This window comes from Phyllostomus hastatus, unplaced genomic scaffold, assembly GCF_019186645.2.
Source record: "Phyllostomus hastatus isolate PE091 unplaced genomic scaffold, TTU_PhHast_1.1 phas_scaffold_78, whole genome shotgun sequence".
Lineage (NCBI taxonomy): Eukaryota > Metazoa > Chordata > Mammalia > Chiroptera > Phyllostomidae > Phyllostomus > Phyllostomus hastatus.
This window is the reverse complement of record NW_025334041.1, coordinates 68160769-68177980: the sequence shown is the minus strand read 5'-3', so window position 1 is coordinate 68177980 and position 17212 is coordinate 68160769. Positions and strand designations below refer to the sequence as shown.

Below are 17212 nucleotides of genomic sequence, written 5' to 3'. Positions count from 1 at the left end.
ATCTTAGATGCAAAAAAAAAAAAAGGATAGAGCACTTTGATGATTCTAGTCAAAGGGTACAGTTGGCTATTTATACCCTTCGCTGAAAGCCTCCTTCATGGCCAATTCATTTTGCCTAGAGAAAGTGTTCAAGTCTAAATAGGCTGTATGTGGATCAGCGCAGAAAGGAGGAGAGCTGTCTCTCCTGGCCAGCTGGACCAGCTGGGTCAACCCTGGGGCCCAGCTGGAGGAGGGCTGCATGAGCTCGGGACTCTTCTCTCTGGTAGGGCAGCTTGGGCAAAGACTGGAGCAGGCCAATGAATGGATCAGATTTTATGAAAAAGGTGATACCATCTGGCTTACATTAGAATCTGTAATTTCTTTGTTTATCTGTCCTCTGTTTCAGTTTTCTATGTTACATGTATGTGTGCAGTGGAGAGAGACTGATTTTTGTCTTTTGTTTTGGAAATATGAAAAAATTATAATAGCCCAGTATTCTCCTTTTAGTTCTTTCTGTGCGAAGAATAGCTTCCCTTTGCTTGCCCCGTTTGATGCTGTGGGGCTCATGATCACTATTTATTAACACTGGGCTTGTAGACTTAAAGGTGTAGCAAGTGTGGCCACTGCTGGGCTCATGGGCACTTCCTCTTGCCTGGACAGACAGGAAGAGAGAACTTTGGACATTGCTGTTCCTTTTACATTAGGTCTTCTTTGTGACATCATTTTAATGATCAAACTTTTATCCTAAGTTTTCTGATCTTTGAAGAAGTTAATCTAGCAATATCTACTATCTCTGTCTTTCTTCAGTGGACATTGTAAGGATAATTAAGGAACAGATGTTTTTAACTCAATGTAAGGGAGAAGCCATCAGGCTCGAAGGTATTACTGTTATTTAGCTCCATACTGTTAACATATGATCAAGAATACATTAATTTTGGCTCTGGCTGGTGTGGCTCAGTGGATTGAGCCTGGGCCTGCAAACCAAAGGGTTGCCGGTTTGATTCCCAGTCTAGAGCATGTGCCTGGGTTGCAGGCCAGATCCCCAGTAGGGGGCGCATAGGGGACACATGAGAGGCAACCATACATTGATGTTTCTCTCTTTCTCCCCTTTCCTTCCCCTCTCTCTAAAAATAAATAAATAAAATGTTAAAAGAAAGAATACGTTAATTTTGGAAATACTGGACAATAAGATCATGTTTGGACATCTATTCCTATTTAACCAGCACAATCGGATTTTGCCTGAGCCCTTCAAAATACCTCAATTTGTAGATTAAAAACAAATCAATGGGAAATGATCAGAAACTGTTTACTACATTTTTTACTTATCAGCTATTTTTTTTAAATTCTAAAAATAAGTGTCTTTTAAAAAGAGTTTATTAAAAAGCTTCATTTTCTGGAATGTTATACATCTGTAATACATAATAAATAATATAGCTGTTGGCTGCCTCCACTTTCATGCAAAATAAATGAATACATTTGGTGACATACATTTGAGGAGTTTAGTTCTTGTAATTTTCACAGAAATCAGGAACAACTTTGCATATGATAGAAATTTTACCATCTGCTAGTAACAAAGAAACATAGCTTGTAACACAAGGCTCTTATTGAGTCTAGCATATATACTTGTATTGGCATGCCAGGATTCAGAATTCTCTGTAGCTCAGGCTCCAGAAAAGCTGGCCTGTCAGCCTGTCAAGGGAAAGGTTCCTTTGCTTTTAAAGCAGATGGCATGGTCCTCACATTGTTTGAATAACAGAGGAGAGAAGGGAGCTCTGAGTTTCAATGGCAACAAATCAAGAGAAAGGCATTCTCCAGGATTGTGAGTACCTGCACAGATTTCACTTGTAATTAGTGAACTCACTGTTGAGAAGATACTGTCTTTATGAATCAAAACATTTAGTGTTGGTAGAGATCTAAGTTCAGATGTTTAGGGAGAGTTGGGGGATGGCAAGTACAGACTTTCTATTACAATGACATTGACTTTAAGCAGGTGGCATTTTAACTTCCTAGTTGTGACATGATACGTGGGGGTTGTGGTTAAGGGTAAGGTGTGGATGGGTTGGGAAGAGCTGAATGCTTCATGGAGACTACAGAGATGCCTACCAAGGAAGGGGACAAGATTCCTCTGGAAAGGAAGGTCTTGTGGAAGTGTTGTCCCTCTTAAGTTTCCTTTGCTCTCATCTGGAGAAGGGGGATGATTGTCATTTTTGGTCATTTTGAGTTTATCTGATGGTGTGGAAGGTACTGCATGACACAAGCACCAGGGTGGTCCCATAAAAGATGGCCAGTGCATTTTGTTGATATACTATGTGTAGGTGGTCCTAGGTGTGTTCAGTCCTGTTTAGTATTAGAAGCTGTAGGCTAGGTATGCAGGCAGGACCTCATTAGAGAACTAGTTAGCAGCGGCCTGCATCTTGGGGTGCTTTTGGTTATCATCAAACTTAAAGGGGTTGGGGAATGAAGCAAGTTTTATTAAGGAGGAGGTGGTTTCTCCTCTCCTCCATCTTCTCCCTATTTGGAAGTGATCCTTCTGACCCCAGAAATGTAGTGAATCTGGTATCTGCCTAATTCATTTTTATTTTTTTATATATTTTTAAGATTTTATTTATTTATTTTTAGAGAGGGAAGGGAGGGAGATAGAGAGAGAGAGAGAGAGAAACATCAATGTGCAGTTGCTGGGGGTCATGTCCTGCAACCCAGGCATGTACCCTGACTGGGAATCGAACCTGCGACACTTTGGTTCGCAGCCCGCGCTCAATCCACTGAGCTATGCCAGCCGGGGCTCATTTTTATTTTTATCTAGATGCCTTTGTCTTAAACATATAAGCCAGGTTGCAAACTGCGTGGGGTTTATAAATGTGTTTTGTTTTCATTGCTACACTCCACATCGTCCCTCCCTTTTCTTTTCACACCTCCTGTTTTGGAGCCCCTTTGCACCTCCTTGTCCTTGGGGGCAAAAAAGCAGACAAGCCCATGCTCACTAGAATACAAGGACTGATCAGGTTTAAATGTTTTCCCTTCTTGTGGTGTCTGCATTTCTTACAGGGGAGAAGACATCTTAAACCAGAGGAATGACTCTTTAGTTGTGGAATTTCAGTCATCAGCCAGCCGATGCAGGAGGTATTATTTTGGGCATGAGGGCCTTCTCAGAAGCCCAGTATCACCCTAAATGACCACCTGCCTGCTCCATGTTACATAAGACCATGTCGTGCATCACTTATGTGTTTGGTTGGCTTGACCCGCCTGAGGGCAGGGAGCATGTTTGTGGGAGTCTCTGTGCATGGAGTTGGGCACAGCACACTGGGTGCCTCACAGGTGGCTGTACATTCTGGCGAGGGGAAGGAGTGTGATGCATGCAATGCAAGCTTTTTTTTTCTTACTGCACATGCTGGTATTGGTCCAAAGTTAGCAAGTTCACAGTGAAACTGGAATTCTCTTCTCTGTGAAAGCCCACTTTGTATCCATCCATAGCACGAGTCATGTGTCTAGAGAAGTCTCCATTTGAAATCCATAGAATGTTCATGAAAGCTGGGGTTTCATATTGTGAACATCCATAAGGAGGGCAGGACAGTTATATTCCCTCCATTGAACTAGAAGCCTGTTTTTGAATAAAAGTGTCATTTCCATCTTGTGCCTCCCTTATGCCATTTAAGTGTCACCATAGCCACGCAGAGAGTTCTTTGTGATGGCAATGTGAGAGCTGTGAGCCTCTCAGTTAGGCCGTGGCCGCAGTCTCTCTTTATATGAAGGTCACTGGTTGGACTCCCAAATCTAATAACTTTGGGTAATGTACTAAGGATGAATTAAAATGCTAATAGACTACATGTTCTTTTTTTTTTTTTAACATTCCCTACTTTTAAATTTAAATGCAGTGCCCTAGGTGCTCTTACAGCCTCACCGGGAGCATTTTTAGCTTTGCCAAGGAGACAGCGAATTTAAAGTATGTTCTGGCCAATGGACAGAGCTAGGAGGAAAAGCAATATTTATTTTATGATTATTTTATTTGTGCCCTCTACAGTTATATAACACAAATATTCTCTCTATTCTCTCTTTTACTCAAGATAGCAATTCAGCTAAAAACAAAACAAAACAAAAAACCTTATTATTTTCTTAAGTTTCTTTGAACCCACAGACCCTTTCACTATTAACAGTATTTAATAGCGATACATTGGATTTGGGTACCAAAAGCCATTCTGAAGCCCTTTTTATAGACTACCTTCATGTTTAAACCTTACACCACCACCATGAAATATCCTGTTCTATAGTGGAGGCAGTGGGGTGCAGACGCAGCATGTGGTGTTTTCGTCTTCACATCACTGGTGAGGGGAGAACCACAGCCAGTAGGTCATTGTCTTGCTCCCAGCTTGAGCATCTGCCCTCAAAGGACCAAGTGGGGGGTCTAAGCAAAATGATAGTAAGTCACTTAAATGAAATGCTTCTGCTAGGAAACAAAGGCAGTGCTCATTTTGAGGGACATACACATTTTTTGTAATTGGTTGTGTTGCTTCTGTGTGTACACTGAGGCCAGATTTATCTATGAGCTGGAAAAAAAGTGTTTCCTTCTTTCACTAAACGGGTCACTTCCTTATCATTAGTTGAATTAGGCCCTTTATTTTCTCCTTAATGGGGGGAAGGAACACTATTTCTTCCTTAGTCCTCCCAGTTATCTGGTGTCTGGTCACTTCATAATTGCATTTTAGGAGAAGAGATATTAATTTTCTCCAACGAAAGGCCGAGTTCCCTGATGACACACCATAATTCAATTTCCGTTCTCTCCCTTCGTTGCCTGTACCTCTTCCTCCTGGCACATTTTTCATAGTTAGGAGGAGTGATAGTGTCGAATATATCAAAAGGAAGAATTGATTCAGTTCTAGTTTGACGACTTGACTGATTAACAGAGATCAGAAGAAGGCTCATAACTGTGAAAGCCACTGCAGCATGGAGTTTTAACAGCTCTTTAGGGAGCTGGTTAATGAAAGAATCACTACAGAAACACAGTCATGCAAAAAAAAAAAAAGGAAAGATCAGGAGCATTCTCATATAATGTTCGAAGACTATGTCATAGGAGGAAATGTGCTCATAATTTCTATTTACACATTGCAATAATTACTGCCTGCCTTAAGATTACTTTCAGTCTTCTGCTGTCAGAGTTGCTTAGATATTTCCTCTTTCACATAACAGGCAGAGAGGTCTAGTACCGGTTAGAACTTGTCCTAAGGACTTTTTTCCTTCTAAAAAATGTAATTATCAGATACCTGAGCCTGTACTGCTTGATTAGACCAGTTTTAATCTGATCCATGTTCTTGTTATCATCACCATTTGTCCATGAACCAGACTTCTGCACTTGGGTGAGTGTGAGATTGTACTTTAGCCTTTAATATATGTATGTGTGTGTATGTGTGGTTATTCTCTTTTCTTTCTCCTGATGCAGTGTCTATGAACCAGATAGAAATGTGTTACGGAGGAAAGAACGAGAAAGGAGAAATCAGGAAACTCAACAGGATGATGGCACATTTAATTCCAGTTATTCCCTCTTCAGTGAACCCTACAAGGTAAATGGTTTTCTGTTGTTCATCTCCACCCCTCACTCATTGGTCCCTCACTCATTGGTCCCCCCAGGATAGCAGTCTTGACCAGAAGAGTTGACCAGTCAAATTTCACTTAGTTTTCCTCCTGTTCGGCCTAGGAAAGACAACCCAGCCACTTAGAATGAGGCCTTCCCTGACAAATCTTGGTGTCAATATTGAGAGTTACTTGCTATAATTTTTATCAATAATATAGACTTCATCTCTGCATTAATTTTCAAAGTCAGTGACATTTGTTATGTTTTCTAAGGTGTTAGGAAACAAACACTATTTAAAAAGGTTGGGTTACATATCTGTCACATGTGGATCATGCTGGGATCAGAGTCATCTCATAGGGCTAATAAGACAGAAACTTGAATTGGTTTTCATTACAGAAAGGCCAGAAGTATAGCTACTTTTTCAAAATGGAATATCATCCCAGATCTCAGTAGTATCTTAGCTTAGGCTGCTTGGAGCAGCTGTGTATAGTTTAGGCCTGCAGCTTCGTGTGCATTTAGCCCCATATTCATTTTAAACTTCACTCTGCCTTTTCTTGCCTATCACCATTACTCTGACAAGAATAATTACATATTTAGAAATTGGAAAAAGAACAGTTTGAGCCAAATCTGAATTTTCAAGAAAAGCCCCAAATGGGACTACAAAAAAGAAAAGGAGACACTCCTGGAGAGTCTTAATCTGAACCATTTTATGAAGTTGCACTAGTACAGTGTGTGATTTCCTCAGCTGCCACATAGTCCCAAGGACAGGTGCCTTTTTTGCCTACTCCAGGGCCCTTAGCTTTCTGGGTCTGGTGCAGTGCAGAGTGCTCTCAGACATCTTCAGAGATGACGATTTTGATTCATCCGTCAGCTCGCATTCTGCATGTGACAACCCAGTGCTCTGTGGTTGAGAAAGGCACCTCTCTATTATTTGCCGTGTTTCTGTTGTATCTAACAACAGGGTGTGTTTTTCTTTCTCCAGACTAACAAGGGGGATGAACTGTCCAACCGGATCCAGAATACCTTAGGCAATTATGACGAAATGAAAGACTTTTTAACTGATAGATCTAATCAGAGTCATCTCGTTGGTGTTCCCAAACCTGGGGTTCCTCAGGCTCCTGTGAACAAGATCGACGAACATTTTGTTGCAGATTCAAGAGCCCAGCCCCAGCCCTCATCTGTTTGCAGCACTGCATCTTCCACACCAGCAGCTGTCTCTGTGCAGCAGAGTAAGAGGGGCACCATGGGCTGGCAGAAGGCTGGGCACCCGCCACCTGATGGCCAGCAGAGAGCAAGTAAGCGTGGACACAGGTTGATTGATTTGAACAGATCTGCTAATCCAAAGAACCATAATAAAAAACCTAACCACTGTGTGTCAAGCCCCTCATCCTCACCTTCCTCTTCTTCTTCTTCTTTCAACTCAGCACAACAGGGCTCTCTCAGGACCTTGCTTGGAGATGGTGTTGGCAGGCAGCAGCCACGGGCCAAACAAGTGTGCAATCTAGAGGTAGGTCTTCAGACCCAGGAAAGGCCACCTAATATGCCAGCCAAGCACAGCAGCAGTGGACACTGTGTTCAGAATTTTCCTCCATCCTTGGCTTCAAAACCCAGCCTGGTTCAACAGAAACCGACCGCATATGTGCGGCCAATGGACGGCCAAGATCAGGCTCCTGATGAGTCTCCAAAGCTTAAGTCTTCCACAGAAACCAGCGTGCACTGCACGTCATATAGGGGAGTCCCGGCCACCAAGCCAGAGTCCACCAGAACCAAGGCCAAGCTTTCCAAGTTCAGTATCCCCAAACAAGCAGAGGTAAGTCTTTCCTCCTTACTGCGTACATGCATGAGTAGTTCTGTGTGACCACCTCACAGTTGTGAATTCAGTTTTCACATTTCTTTACTTCAGTGCGTGATTGACTTCATGTAGTAGGATTGTAGCAGTCCATAAGGAAGGATGTACTCATAAATAATGACTTCTTAAAATGTCAAATTGATTATAGTCAGATTGTTAAAATTCTAACAAATGTAATTGTATATGTGTCTCATTTAGTTCAAGAAGGAATGTCTCCTTGAATTTTGTTCAAGGGATATTTTGTAAACAAGCCATTGTTGATGGAGATATTAGATACTAAAAATAAAAGTACTTCAACAGCTGTAATTTTTAGCCCTGACTGGTATAGCTTGGTTGTTCGGGCATCAGTCCCACAAAACTAATGGTCGCTGATTTGATTCCTGGTCAGGCACATGCCTGGGTTGCGGTTCGTTCCCCAGTCAAGGTGCCTGCGGGAGGCAACTGATCAATATTTCTATCCTTCCTTCCCCTTCTCTCTAAAAATAATATATTTTTAAAAAAAGTTATAGCCCTTACTGATGTGGCTCAGTAGATTGGGCAGTTTCCTGCAAACTGAAAGGTTGCCGGTTTGATTCCCGGTCAGGGCACATGCCTGGGTTGTGGGCCAGGTCCCTAGCTGGGAGTGTTTGAGAAGCAGCCAATCAATGTTCCTCTTGTGCATCGATGTTTCTTTCTCTCTTTCTCCCTCTCTCTAAAATAAATAAAAGCTTTAAAAATCTTCCAAAAAGCTACAATTTTTAGTATGTAAGCAAGATAATTATTTTATGTAAAAGAGTTCAAAAATTTAACATTTTGGTCAGTTTTGAAGTGTTCCAAGACAAACTTTACAAAGTAAACCTCAGAATGATTTTGAAAGTAATTCTTAAATGATTCATTGATGATTATGGTGAATATTCAAATGTATCAGATGCCCCGTCCATATAATAATATTTAAGATCCAGGTTCCTTGGTGTTAATTCAGTAAGGACTCTCTGTGTCCTGTAAAAGTTATCTTAGGTTATATGAAGAGAATGAAACCTTTTAGTTCACATTCTCCTGGTTTGCATTTTGATTTTATTTAAATGTGAAGATTGAATGTATGGAATATTAGAATTTAAAACAAGCAAATCACATAATCACAGAGATAGCGAAGAGGCCATGACTAGTAACTTGAACAGAAATCTGGATGGAAAATGAAGTTTTGTTTTAGAGAAGCACATTTCATACTATATTCTTGATTGATGACAGTTGTCAAGAGCACATGAATAAGAAATATGACTGCACATGTTTTTCTTTTGCTGTGATATGGTGTACTAACTGAAATAAAATGTGAGTTCTAGAATGTTGTGCTTAAGAACTGTTCAATTTTTTTTTCTTCTTGGCATATTCTTTTTTTAAAGATGGAGTAAGAATGTGGCCAGAATAGTTTTTGTATCTTAATTTGATTTAATAACCAAATGAGGCAAAGAATTTAACATATCTTTTTGAGTATCTGACAATGCTAAACTTAACCATTTTTGAGCTATCATCTCAGAAAGCATCATGCACCAGTTGAGAAATTAACATATTACTGTTAGAGAAGACATTTTTTTTTAACTTTGAGATACACAGGTTCTTATGAGGAAATTAGATGATGTATGTACCAGTAACTCTTTTGATAATTCATTTATAATGGATCCCAGAAAGTGTTCATTAGGAATTAATAGGAGAAAAAAATATAACTTCTGCAAGAATTTATGTTTTTAAAGTTTGTAGGAAACACAAGTAGACACCACCTTACAAAACTGAATTCATTAAGCCCTTTGATGAATTTTTGTTATTGTCATCAAATGACCTACAATGGCCAGAAAAAAAAAGCATAGTTTATCCTTGAACAGAGGTGACTGCAGCCATCAGGAATCCCTTTGTAATTTTAATCCAGATTGATTTCTTGCTAAAATGATTTTTATGTACCAAAGAAACTTGAAATTTATTTCATAATAATTTCTTTATTTTAGGATCTAATGAGCTGACAAAGCTCTGGTTAAAAGCCGTGTTTGATCACCAATCCAGCTTATTAACTAGATAGTTTTTATTAGTTTTTTTGGGTGTGTTGTTAATAATGAGGACACTTTCAGGATGCCCTTGTAGGACCCCAGATTGGGAATGACGTACTGAACTGGTGTTTGGTAATCACAAGACGAAGGAAATGCCTGAGATAGAGTCAGACTGACAGAAATTAGAGCTTTGATACAGGAGGTGTTTCACTTCCCCATGTGTAATGACATTGAACCAGTCAGCCTGCGTCTTCCCAACATTCTACACCCAATACTTCAAAGAGCATAATCGTGAATTGATAGGAAAGAGGTAAGAACTGTTGTTCATAGTACAAAGTTATAACTGGTGGATTTTTTTGTTGTGGGATATACAGTGCTTACTTTAGCAGAAAGCTTTGCATTTTATCGAAACAGGGTAATTTGAATCTTGTTAACACTGCTGTGTTTCATCAGTCCACTATCATAATAACAAAATGACTCTTTCCAGTTAGTAGCAGGGTGGTAACCTGTGAGTTACATTTCCCAACCTTCAGACTCAAAGGGTTTTTTTTTTGTTGTTTATTTGTTTTTACTCCCAAGAAGTTAAATACCTTTTGGCAGCTATATCATTTCACAAAGCAATTTAATAAAATCCACATTATTAACATAGAAACTGAAGAATTTTATCAACCTGTCAGATTTTACTTTTGAGGGAATATTTGCTTTTGTTTTTTTTGGAGAGAATAAAACAATTTTTAAAATACCAATGCCCATTTTTTCTTACACATATACCACCTGTGTGAAAATATCCTCTCAGTAGTTCTCCAGTGAATCAGAGAATGTGTTTTTTAGGGAAATTGATAGAGGAAATGACCTGAAGGGAGCTTGTATTTCTCGACCATACTTTTCTAAGATGATAGCTGTAGAGCAAAACTATGGCAGTGTGAAGAATTTGGGAGCTAAAAGGAAGTGTTAGGGAAGAAGGGCAAAAACAGGGAAGGCACAGATACAGTTTTGTGGCATTGTATAGGTATGTTCCTCATGAGAAAATCAAGTCAATGCCTAGGTATAATGTGATGTGAGACATTATTTAAAAATCTAAGCTGTGGTCTCTGCTTCCAAGAAATTTAACATGAATTGAGTAAATTAAATGCCAGCACGTAGCTTATACTTTGCAATTTCTGTCACTTAAAGTCCAAACTAAATTTAAAATTATCTTTCTAGCCCTAGGACAATTCTCTCATTTTCATAATCCTTGTAGAAAATATTCTACATTATTTTTTAAAATTGAGAATTTGTGAATCTCTTCTGCCTGATTTTACTCTTATAAATTCTTCATTCTTTCCCTTATAACACCTGCACTCTATCTGCTGCCATGGCAAGTTATTTCTCGTTATTCTTTAGTCTTCTATAATAGGTAATTAGTGTAGAAAAATTTAGTGCAATTTGATGTGGAAGCTAAAGACCGCAAGGGAATTCCTTAACTGATACACCTGCCTCCTGGCTGGCCTTTCTTAGCTCAGTTTTGTGTTTAATGAAAAATATATTTTTGTTGTTATAGCCAAGTCTTTTACTCTTGATGCCACCCCTCATTAAGTGGGCCTTCCCTGGAGTGCTACTTGGTGGAAGGGTGACTACTGTTAGGTGAGAGTCAGGGGACTTAATAAATGACGGAAGCCTGTGTTCTAGAATGTTCTAGGGTAGAGCACACTAAATCTTATTTCCAGTTGATGTGAATTATTTTTTGTTTCACACAGAAACCCAAAATTAATATTTGCCCTTAACATGTAATTCAAGATACAGATGTTGGAGACTATTTACCTAGAGGGCCAGATACAGGTTTTGTGGGACCCACAATATATACTGTTTTGGGAGTCCTCTTTAGAAAAAACAGAATAGGAAAACATGTTGCACTAGAAATTTTTCCAAAATCATGTATTAGCTCATTGCTAGGTCCCCTCCTGGAACCTTGGAGAAACCTCTATTCAGGAGGCCCTGAAGCATCTGTGTCATTAGCTTCCTGGTGTATCTGTCTTTGGCTCATGGAACAATAATAAATTATTATTAAAATGATAATTTTAGATTTGAAAAGAGTGCTTTATATTAACCTCAAACTTGATAGAATTTAACAATGATGCTAGGTGATGTAGGCAAGGCAAAAATGAGCCAATACTATGAAACAGTCTAATATGCAATACTATCGAGACAAAGTATGGGTCTCAGAGGCTGTGAAATTGTTTGGCAAGATTACAGTTTCAGCAGTAGTATTCCAAAACATACACAGTTTAGTCTCTGTTAGCTGTTAATTTAATAAATAGCTGTGATTTGAAACTACTCTTGCAGAGGGCTCTGATGGTTGTAAATAGAATGCATTTGAAAAGCCAGAGAAAGAAGGAAACCAGTGGCTGCTGCCCTTGCTTAGTGATAAGGAAAGAAACACCTAAATCCGAATTTCTGTGAATAGACTGTGTATGAGGAGTTTTCATCGTGGTTGAGAATTCATCGTCAAAAACAGAGTAACGATTTTTGGTTGATCAAAATTTTATTTGTTAATATAAATAATTAAATAGTTTAAGATGTATTGATTAATCATTGTGTTTTCATGATGGACATTTTAAAATCACTATTTATACGAGGAATAAGAACATAAAGTACAGTGATTCTACAAAATAGCTTCCTAGAAAAGCAATTAACTGATTTTTTTTATGTTCATAGAAGATAAATGGTGTAGGCTTCCTATTTCCTGTCACTCTTGGTTACCTTTGTATGAAAATGGATTTCTTCCACATTAAAGTTGGCACCAGCCTGTCGGACAAAAAAGGCATCTGCAAAGCAATGTGTACGTTACATATTTGTGCCAGTCCAAAGTTCTTAATTACGTTTGAGATGTCTAATGTTTTCAAATCCAGCTATGCTGTTTGATTGTGCATTGATGAAATGAGGGTGAGTGGCTAGCCTGGAGACTCAGTTTCCCTGTCTGTTGTAGACCCATCCTCCCCATCACCCTCATCTCCATTCTCCTTCACCCATTGCAGACAAAAGCCACGTCCTGCTGTCCAGGTGACTTCATAACAGCACCGGTGGTTGTGTTCTGCACATCCTCCTGTCCACACAATGCACACACTCTGTTCTCTTCCTGAGAATGTGGGCAGCTTGTGCTGTGTAGCCTGAGAAGAGTGAAGACTCAAAACTTTGATCTCAGATGCTGGATGAAAGTACTTGTTTTCCTTATTGTAGAGGGGTCATTCTGAAGGTCATCATGAAGGCTGGCAAGTGGAAATGTTTCCATATTTTTTAGTACTTTTATATGTAGCCAGCAGGGTCCTTAAGATAGGGCACTTAATTGCAGAAAAATTTGAAGAATGCAAATTAAAATGTGTCCTATGGTGTGAAGGTGCTGGTGCCCTGTTCCATCCGCTTTCCCTCAGGGCTCCTGCAGAGTAGTGTTCTAGCTGTAAGGTAGGAAGGAGGTGGCTCCCAGTGCTGGAGGCATTGTGAACAGGACCCGGGCCCCAGGGAGAAGCTGTTAGCAAGCCCCACTCAGTTTTCCCTGCATATTTCCTCGGTTCTCATAAAGCTTTCTCTCTCAGAAAGCATCTGGACGTATTAAGGCTGTTTTCCCTTAAACTACAATCTTTTGTGTTGATCAAGAGCCTGGGGCTAATCAGAGCCTGGGGCTCTGGGACTAATCAAGAGCCTGAGGCCTCTCTGTATTTGGAGCCACTTGAAAAGATGACGTTTGATCCAGCAATGCTCCCACCCTGGAAAAGTGTCACTGGACAGTCCAGTGAGAAATCCTCCTTTTGTAGTTTATCTTCCCTTAGTTGGAAATCATGTGTGAGCACAGTGGAACATACGTGGCTCTGCAGACCAGCAAGGACTGGGTTCAAATCCTTGCTCTACTACATGTGAGCCATGTAGGTGGGAGCACGTTATTTAACTTCATTGGGCCTCAGTTTCCTCATGTGCATAGGGGAGAAATTGATAATATCTGCTTAGGAGAGTTATTGGAGGGAGAAGTAAATGAGACAAAGCATGTGACGTGCTTAGCACACTGATAGTGCAGTAAGCATTCAGTAAATATTGGCTATGTTATTCTTACTACAAAACCTCTGAAACAGCAATAGCAAATAAAATGAAAAGGAGATATTATTGGAAGTGGGTGTGTGTGTGTGTTTGTGCATCCGTGCTAGATGAGGTGGGAGAAAGGAAAATGAAAGTCTGAAAGTTCTTTTGTATTTGTTAGAAATAACTGAAGTCTTTGAAGATGAGGATGATCTTGGATTAATATAGCAAAGCCTGAGTGGCCTGACTCTCCCTTATTTAATGCTTGCCTCCCCATCCCCACCCTGCCCTGAGATTTTATTGATGAGGCTGAGATTGAATTGTCTCTCTGTGTAGTTGACTTTTCTGAGCTATTAGCTATATGGAACAAATCATACCTGAGCTGTGTCTCCAGTTAAATGAAATACACAATCAACAGGATTTGAGTTGAGGAAAAATGTTAATAAAAATGTAGAATGACTCACTGAAATAGAGCTCTTTGAAGCCACAGGGTGTTGAATAGCAGGTTTAATTGGGCTGAGCAGTGGAATTACTTATGTGATTAACCAGTGTTAGCAATACCTTTCTGGTAGATGGAAGTGGACTATCCCTGCTGCTCAGGATCCATGTCTCTGTCATAAATGGGCTGATTTTCGAGCAGAATAAGGACTGTGATTGCTGTCGCTAGACTGTCTTTGAGTTTGACTCTCACTCCATTTGCTACCCAGATGACCTTGTGTCTCATTGGCTTTATTTGTAATGAGGAATCATGGTTGTACCTTTATGAGTTTGCTGGGTTGCTATAACAAAGTACCACAGGTTGGCTGGTTTAGAACCACAGAGATTAGTTGTCTTACAGTTTTGGAGGCTAAAGTCTGAAATCAAGGTTTGGTTTCTTCTGAGGTTGTGAGGGAAAGTCTGTTTCAGTCCTCTCTCCTTGGCTCATGGATGGCTGCTGTTTCTCTGTGTCTTTATGTTCTCCCCCCTCTATTGTGTGTCTGTCTGAATTGCCCCTTTCTACAAGGTTTTCAGTGATACTGGACTAGGGCCTACCCTAATAACCTCATTTTGACTTGATTGCCTTTGTAAATACTATTTCCCCTTAAAATTTAAAGTGTGAGGGACACAATTCAATGTAATAGCACCTATCAATAGCATTTTAGTGACTAATTAATAAGTTAATACTTGTACAGTGCTTAGAATAGTGACTAACACATGATAAGCACTGTGAAATCCACAGTAATAATAACTCATAATAATTAGTATAATAATTTATATTAACTCTGTTTGTTTCATGTTTACATTCTAATGGGCTCAATTCGAGATGGTTTAAGATCTCAGGATTCAGAAAGTGAGGTAAGATAGATAGAAGAATTTCACTAAAGTATGAGTGCCTCAAAGGGAAGGATTTTTGTTTTGTTTTTACTTTTTAATTTACTGAAATATCCCTAACTGTGCCTGGCACATGTTTGGTGCTCAGCACATATTTGTTGAATTAGTTCATCAACTTAAGGATATGAATGAAGGGAGTCACTCCCCTCCAATCACTGACCTCCTCTTGTTGGGGCCTCAGTAATTCCTGCCAAACTTTTATGGGAAAAAAGGAGTCAGATACTTCTAATATATAATTTATAGCTGCTGTTACAGAGAGAGATAGGAACCATATTTATGGATGTATGCAAACATAGCCCATGTAAAATAAACTGTATTGCTCCCTGTTGACCTCAGAAGAAAAGCTAAAGCAGGCAGTAGCTCTGCCTCATTTTCCTGGTTCTCTTTTGTTTGGTTTTCCTGAGCAGATGACCTGGCTTGGGGGCAGTGTGTTGTGTGCTGAATCCTATGTTCTTTGGCAAAAGAAGGTGGTAGGAACAGGAGTGGAGATGCTGGGGAAGGGGGACGGTAGGGGAGGGCCCAAATTTTCAGACTTCCTGCCATATGAATTATGTTTTGATAGATTTAAAATAGCCTAGACTACATGAAGTTCTTAGAGGCACCCCTTGATTCCAGTGGGTCCTGAATCCCAGAATGTCCTCTGGGCCTTTTTCTCTACATGTCATTATGTGCTTCATTGATCTGATTTCTGTCACGATGTTTGTTTCACTTATTTATGGTAATGCATTGTTTCATACTTTTTGCAAACATAGTCCAGATATTTATCCAGAGCTCTCTTTATTTGTTGTCTTATTTGTTTCTGAAGACATATCCTTCAGAAATATTGCTGGTTACATATCACTGAGGTCCACAAAGCCCTTGGCATGACTTTAATATGCAGTAAATGGTTGACCCCTTAGCTGTGGGACAGAAGGGTAAACAGTGGAAAATAGATAAATCTATGCATCTGGCTATTTTTACAAACCCTGCAAAAAAATAAAGACACCCCCCCCCCCCATTTTAGATGCCTTGAAAATCTCATGGACAGCATCAGTGATGGGCATCAGTTTGACTATTTGTCATATCCCTTTCAAATCTCACCCTTTCTGTGTTCAAATCCCACAGCTCAGAGGGAACTTAGAACCTCCCAAATAGCCTTCCCATCTTTGGTGTGGCTCAGTGGATTGAGTGCCAGCCTGTGAACCAAAGGGTTGCTGTATCGATTCCCAGTCAGGGCACATGCTTGGGTTACAGGCCAGGTTCCCAGTAGGGGGCTCATGAGAGGCAACCACACATCAATGTTTCTCTCCTCTTTCTCCTTCCCTTTCCTTCTCTAAAAATAAATAAATAAAATCCTTTTAAAAATGGGAGAGGATCCCACATCATTGGATGGACTTAAAGTAAGTTTTGTGTAGATATGATATTCTCCAAGGAAAAATTCCTATATATACATCTAATTTATAAATCCAAAATTAACAGGTTTTTATATATAATCTTTTGTGAATTTTGTTCATGTTCTTTACCCATTTTTCCTGTTGAAATATTGATATTTTTCTTACCGAATTATGAGTTCTTTAAATAGTAAGAATATCTTTCTTAAATATGTTAAAAGCAGTTTTCCTAGTTTGTTGATGAACCTTTGTTTATAACAGAGAAATTAAATTTTGTATCTTCTCTCTTTTGATCTCTTCCTTTTTAATTACAGTTAAAAAGGCTGTTTCTGTATATATAGTAAAGAGTTAAATCTGACATACGAAACCGTAAAGAACTTGATAAAAAATTAACTATCTGGAATTGATTTTGATATAAGTTGTCTCTACTTATTGGTTTATTTTTTTGAATAGTTAAATTTCAGTGTAACTGATTTATTAGTTCATCTTTTCTTTATAATATTATTAAGAAAAAAGATAAATACACCATCTGTATAGAATTATGGTGTATGTATAGGTAGGGATCCTAGAATACAATTTCTTGTGAAACTGGAAATTGGTTAAATCTAAGTGCTCCATGTTTTCTTTAAGGTCTAGTGTAAACTCTGCCACTTCTGGGAGAGCTTCCTTTCTTCTGTATTCCCATTGTGTTGACATTTGTTACATTACCATGTATTATTGTTTACTTTTCTTTGTGTCTTTCTGATCTCACAGACATATTGTAAGTACCTTGAGGACAGGGTCCCCTTTCCATTCATGTTTGCAACATCTTCTAGAATAGGATGTTATTAAATAGGTACTGAATTATTTTCTCCCTGAGGCCTGAACATTACATTTCTGCACCTGGAAAACAGAAAGACAAACCTACTTTATCTTGTTTGAATGATGTTAGGTAAATCAATGACGAAAATAAAAATTAACACCAGAGTGAAGTACAGGCATAATATAATCTGACCCAGGCTGCTTTTCCAGCTACTTCCAG

General features: G+C 39.2%; 1 protein-coding gene across 4 annotated transcripts in view; it reads left to right on the top strand.

The window, feature by feature from the left end:
• Positions 1–17212, top strand: part of AFF3 (AF4/FMR2 family member 3) — a 544115-nt gene that overhangs the window by 89678 nt on the left and 437225 nt on the right. For 3 of the 4 annotated variants that reach the window (XM_045827774.1, XM_045827776.1, XM_045827775.1), the window contains 3 exons: positions 5411–5531; positions 6525–6837; positions 6967–7352. In XM_045827774.1, the coding sequence (XP_045683730.1) occupies positions 5411–5531; positions 6525–6837; positions 6967–7352 (820 nt within the window). Of the gene's footprint in view, positions 1–3024; positions 3100–5410; positions 5532–6524; positions 6838–6966; positions 7353–17212 lie in introns of all 4 variants that reach the window. The other variant, XM_045827773.1, reaches the window with a different exon arrangement.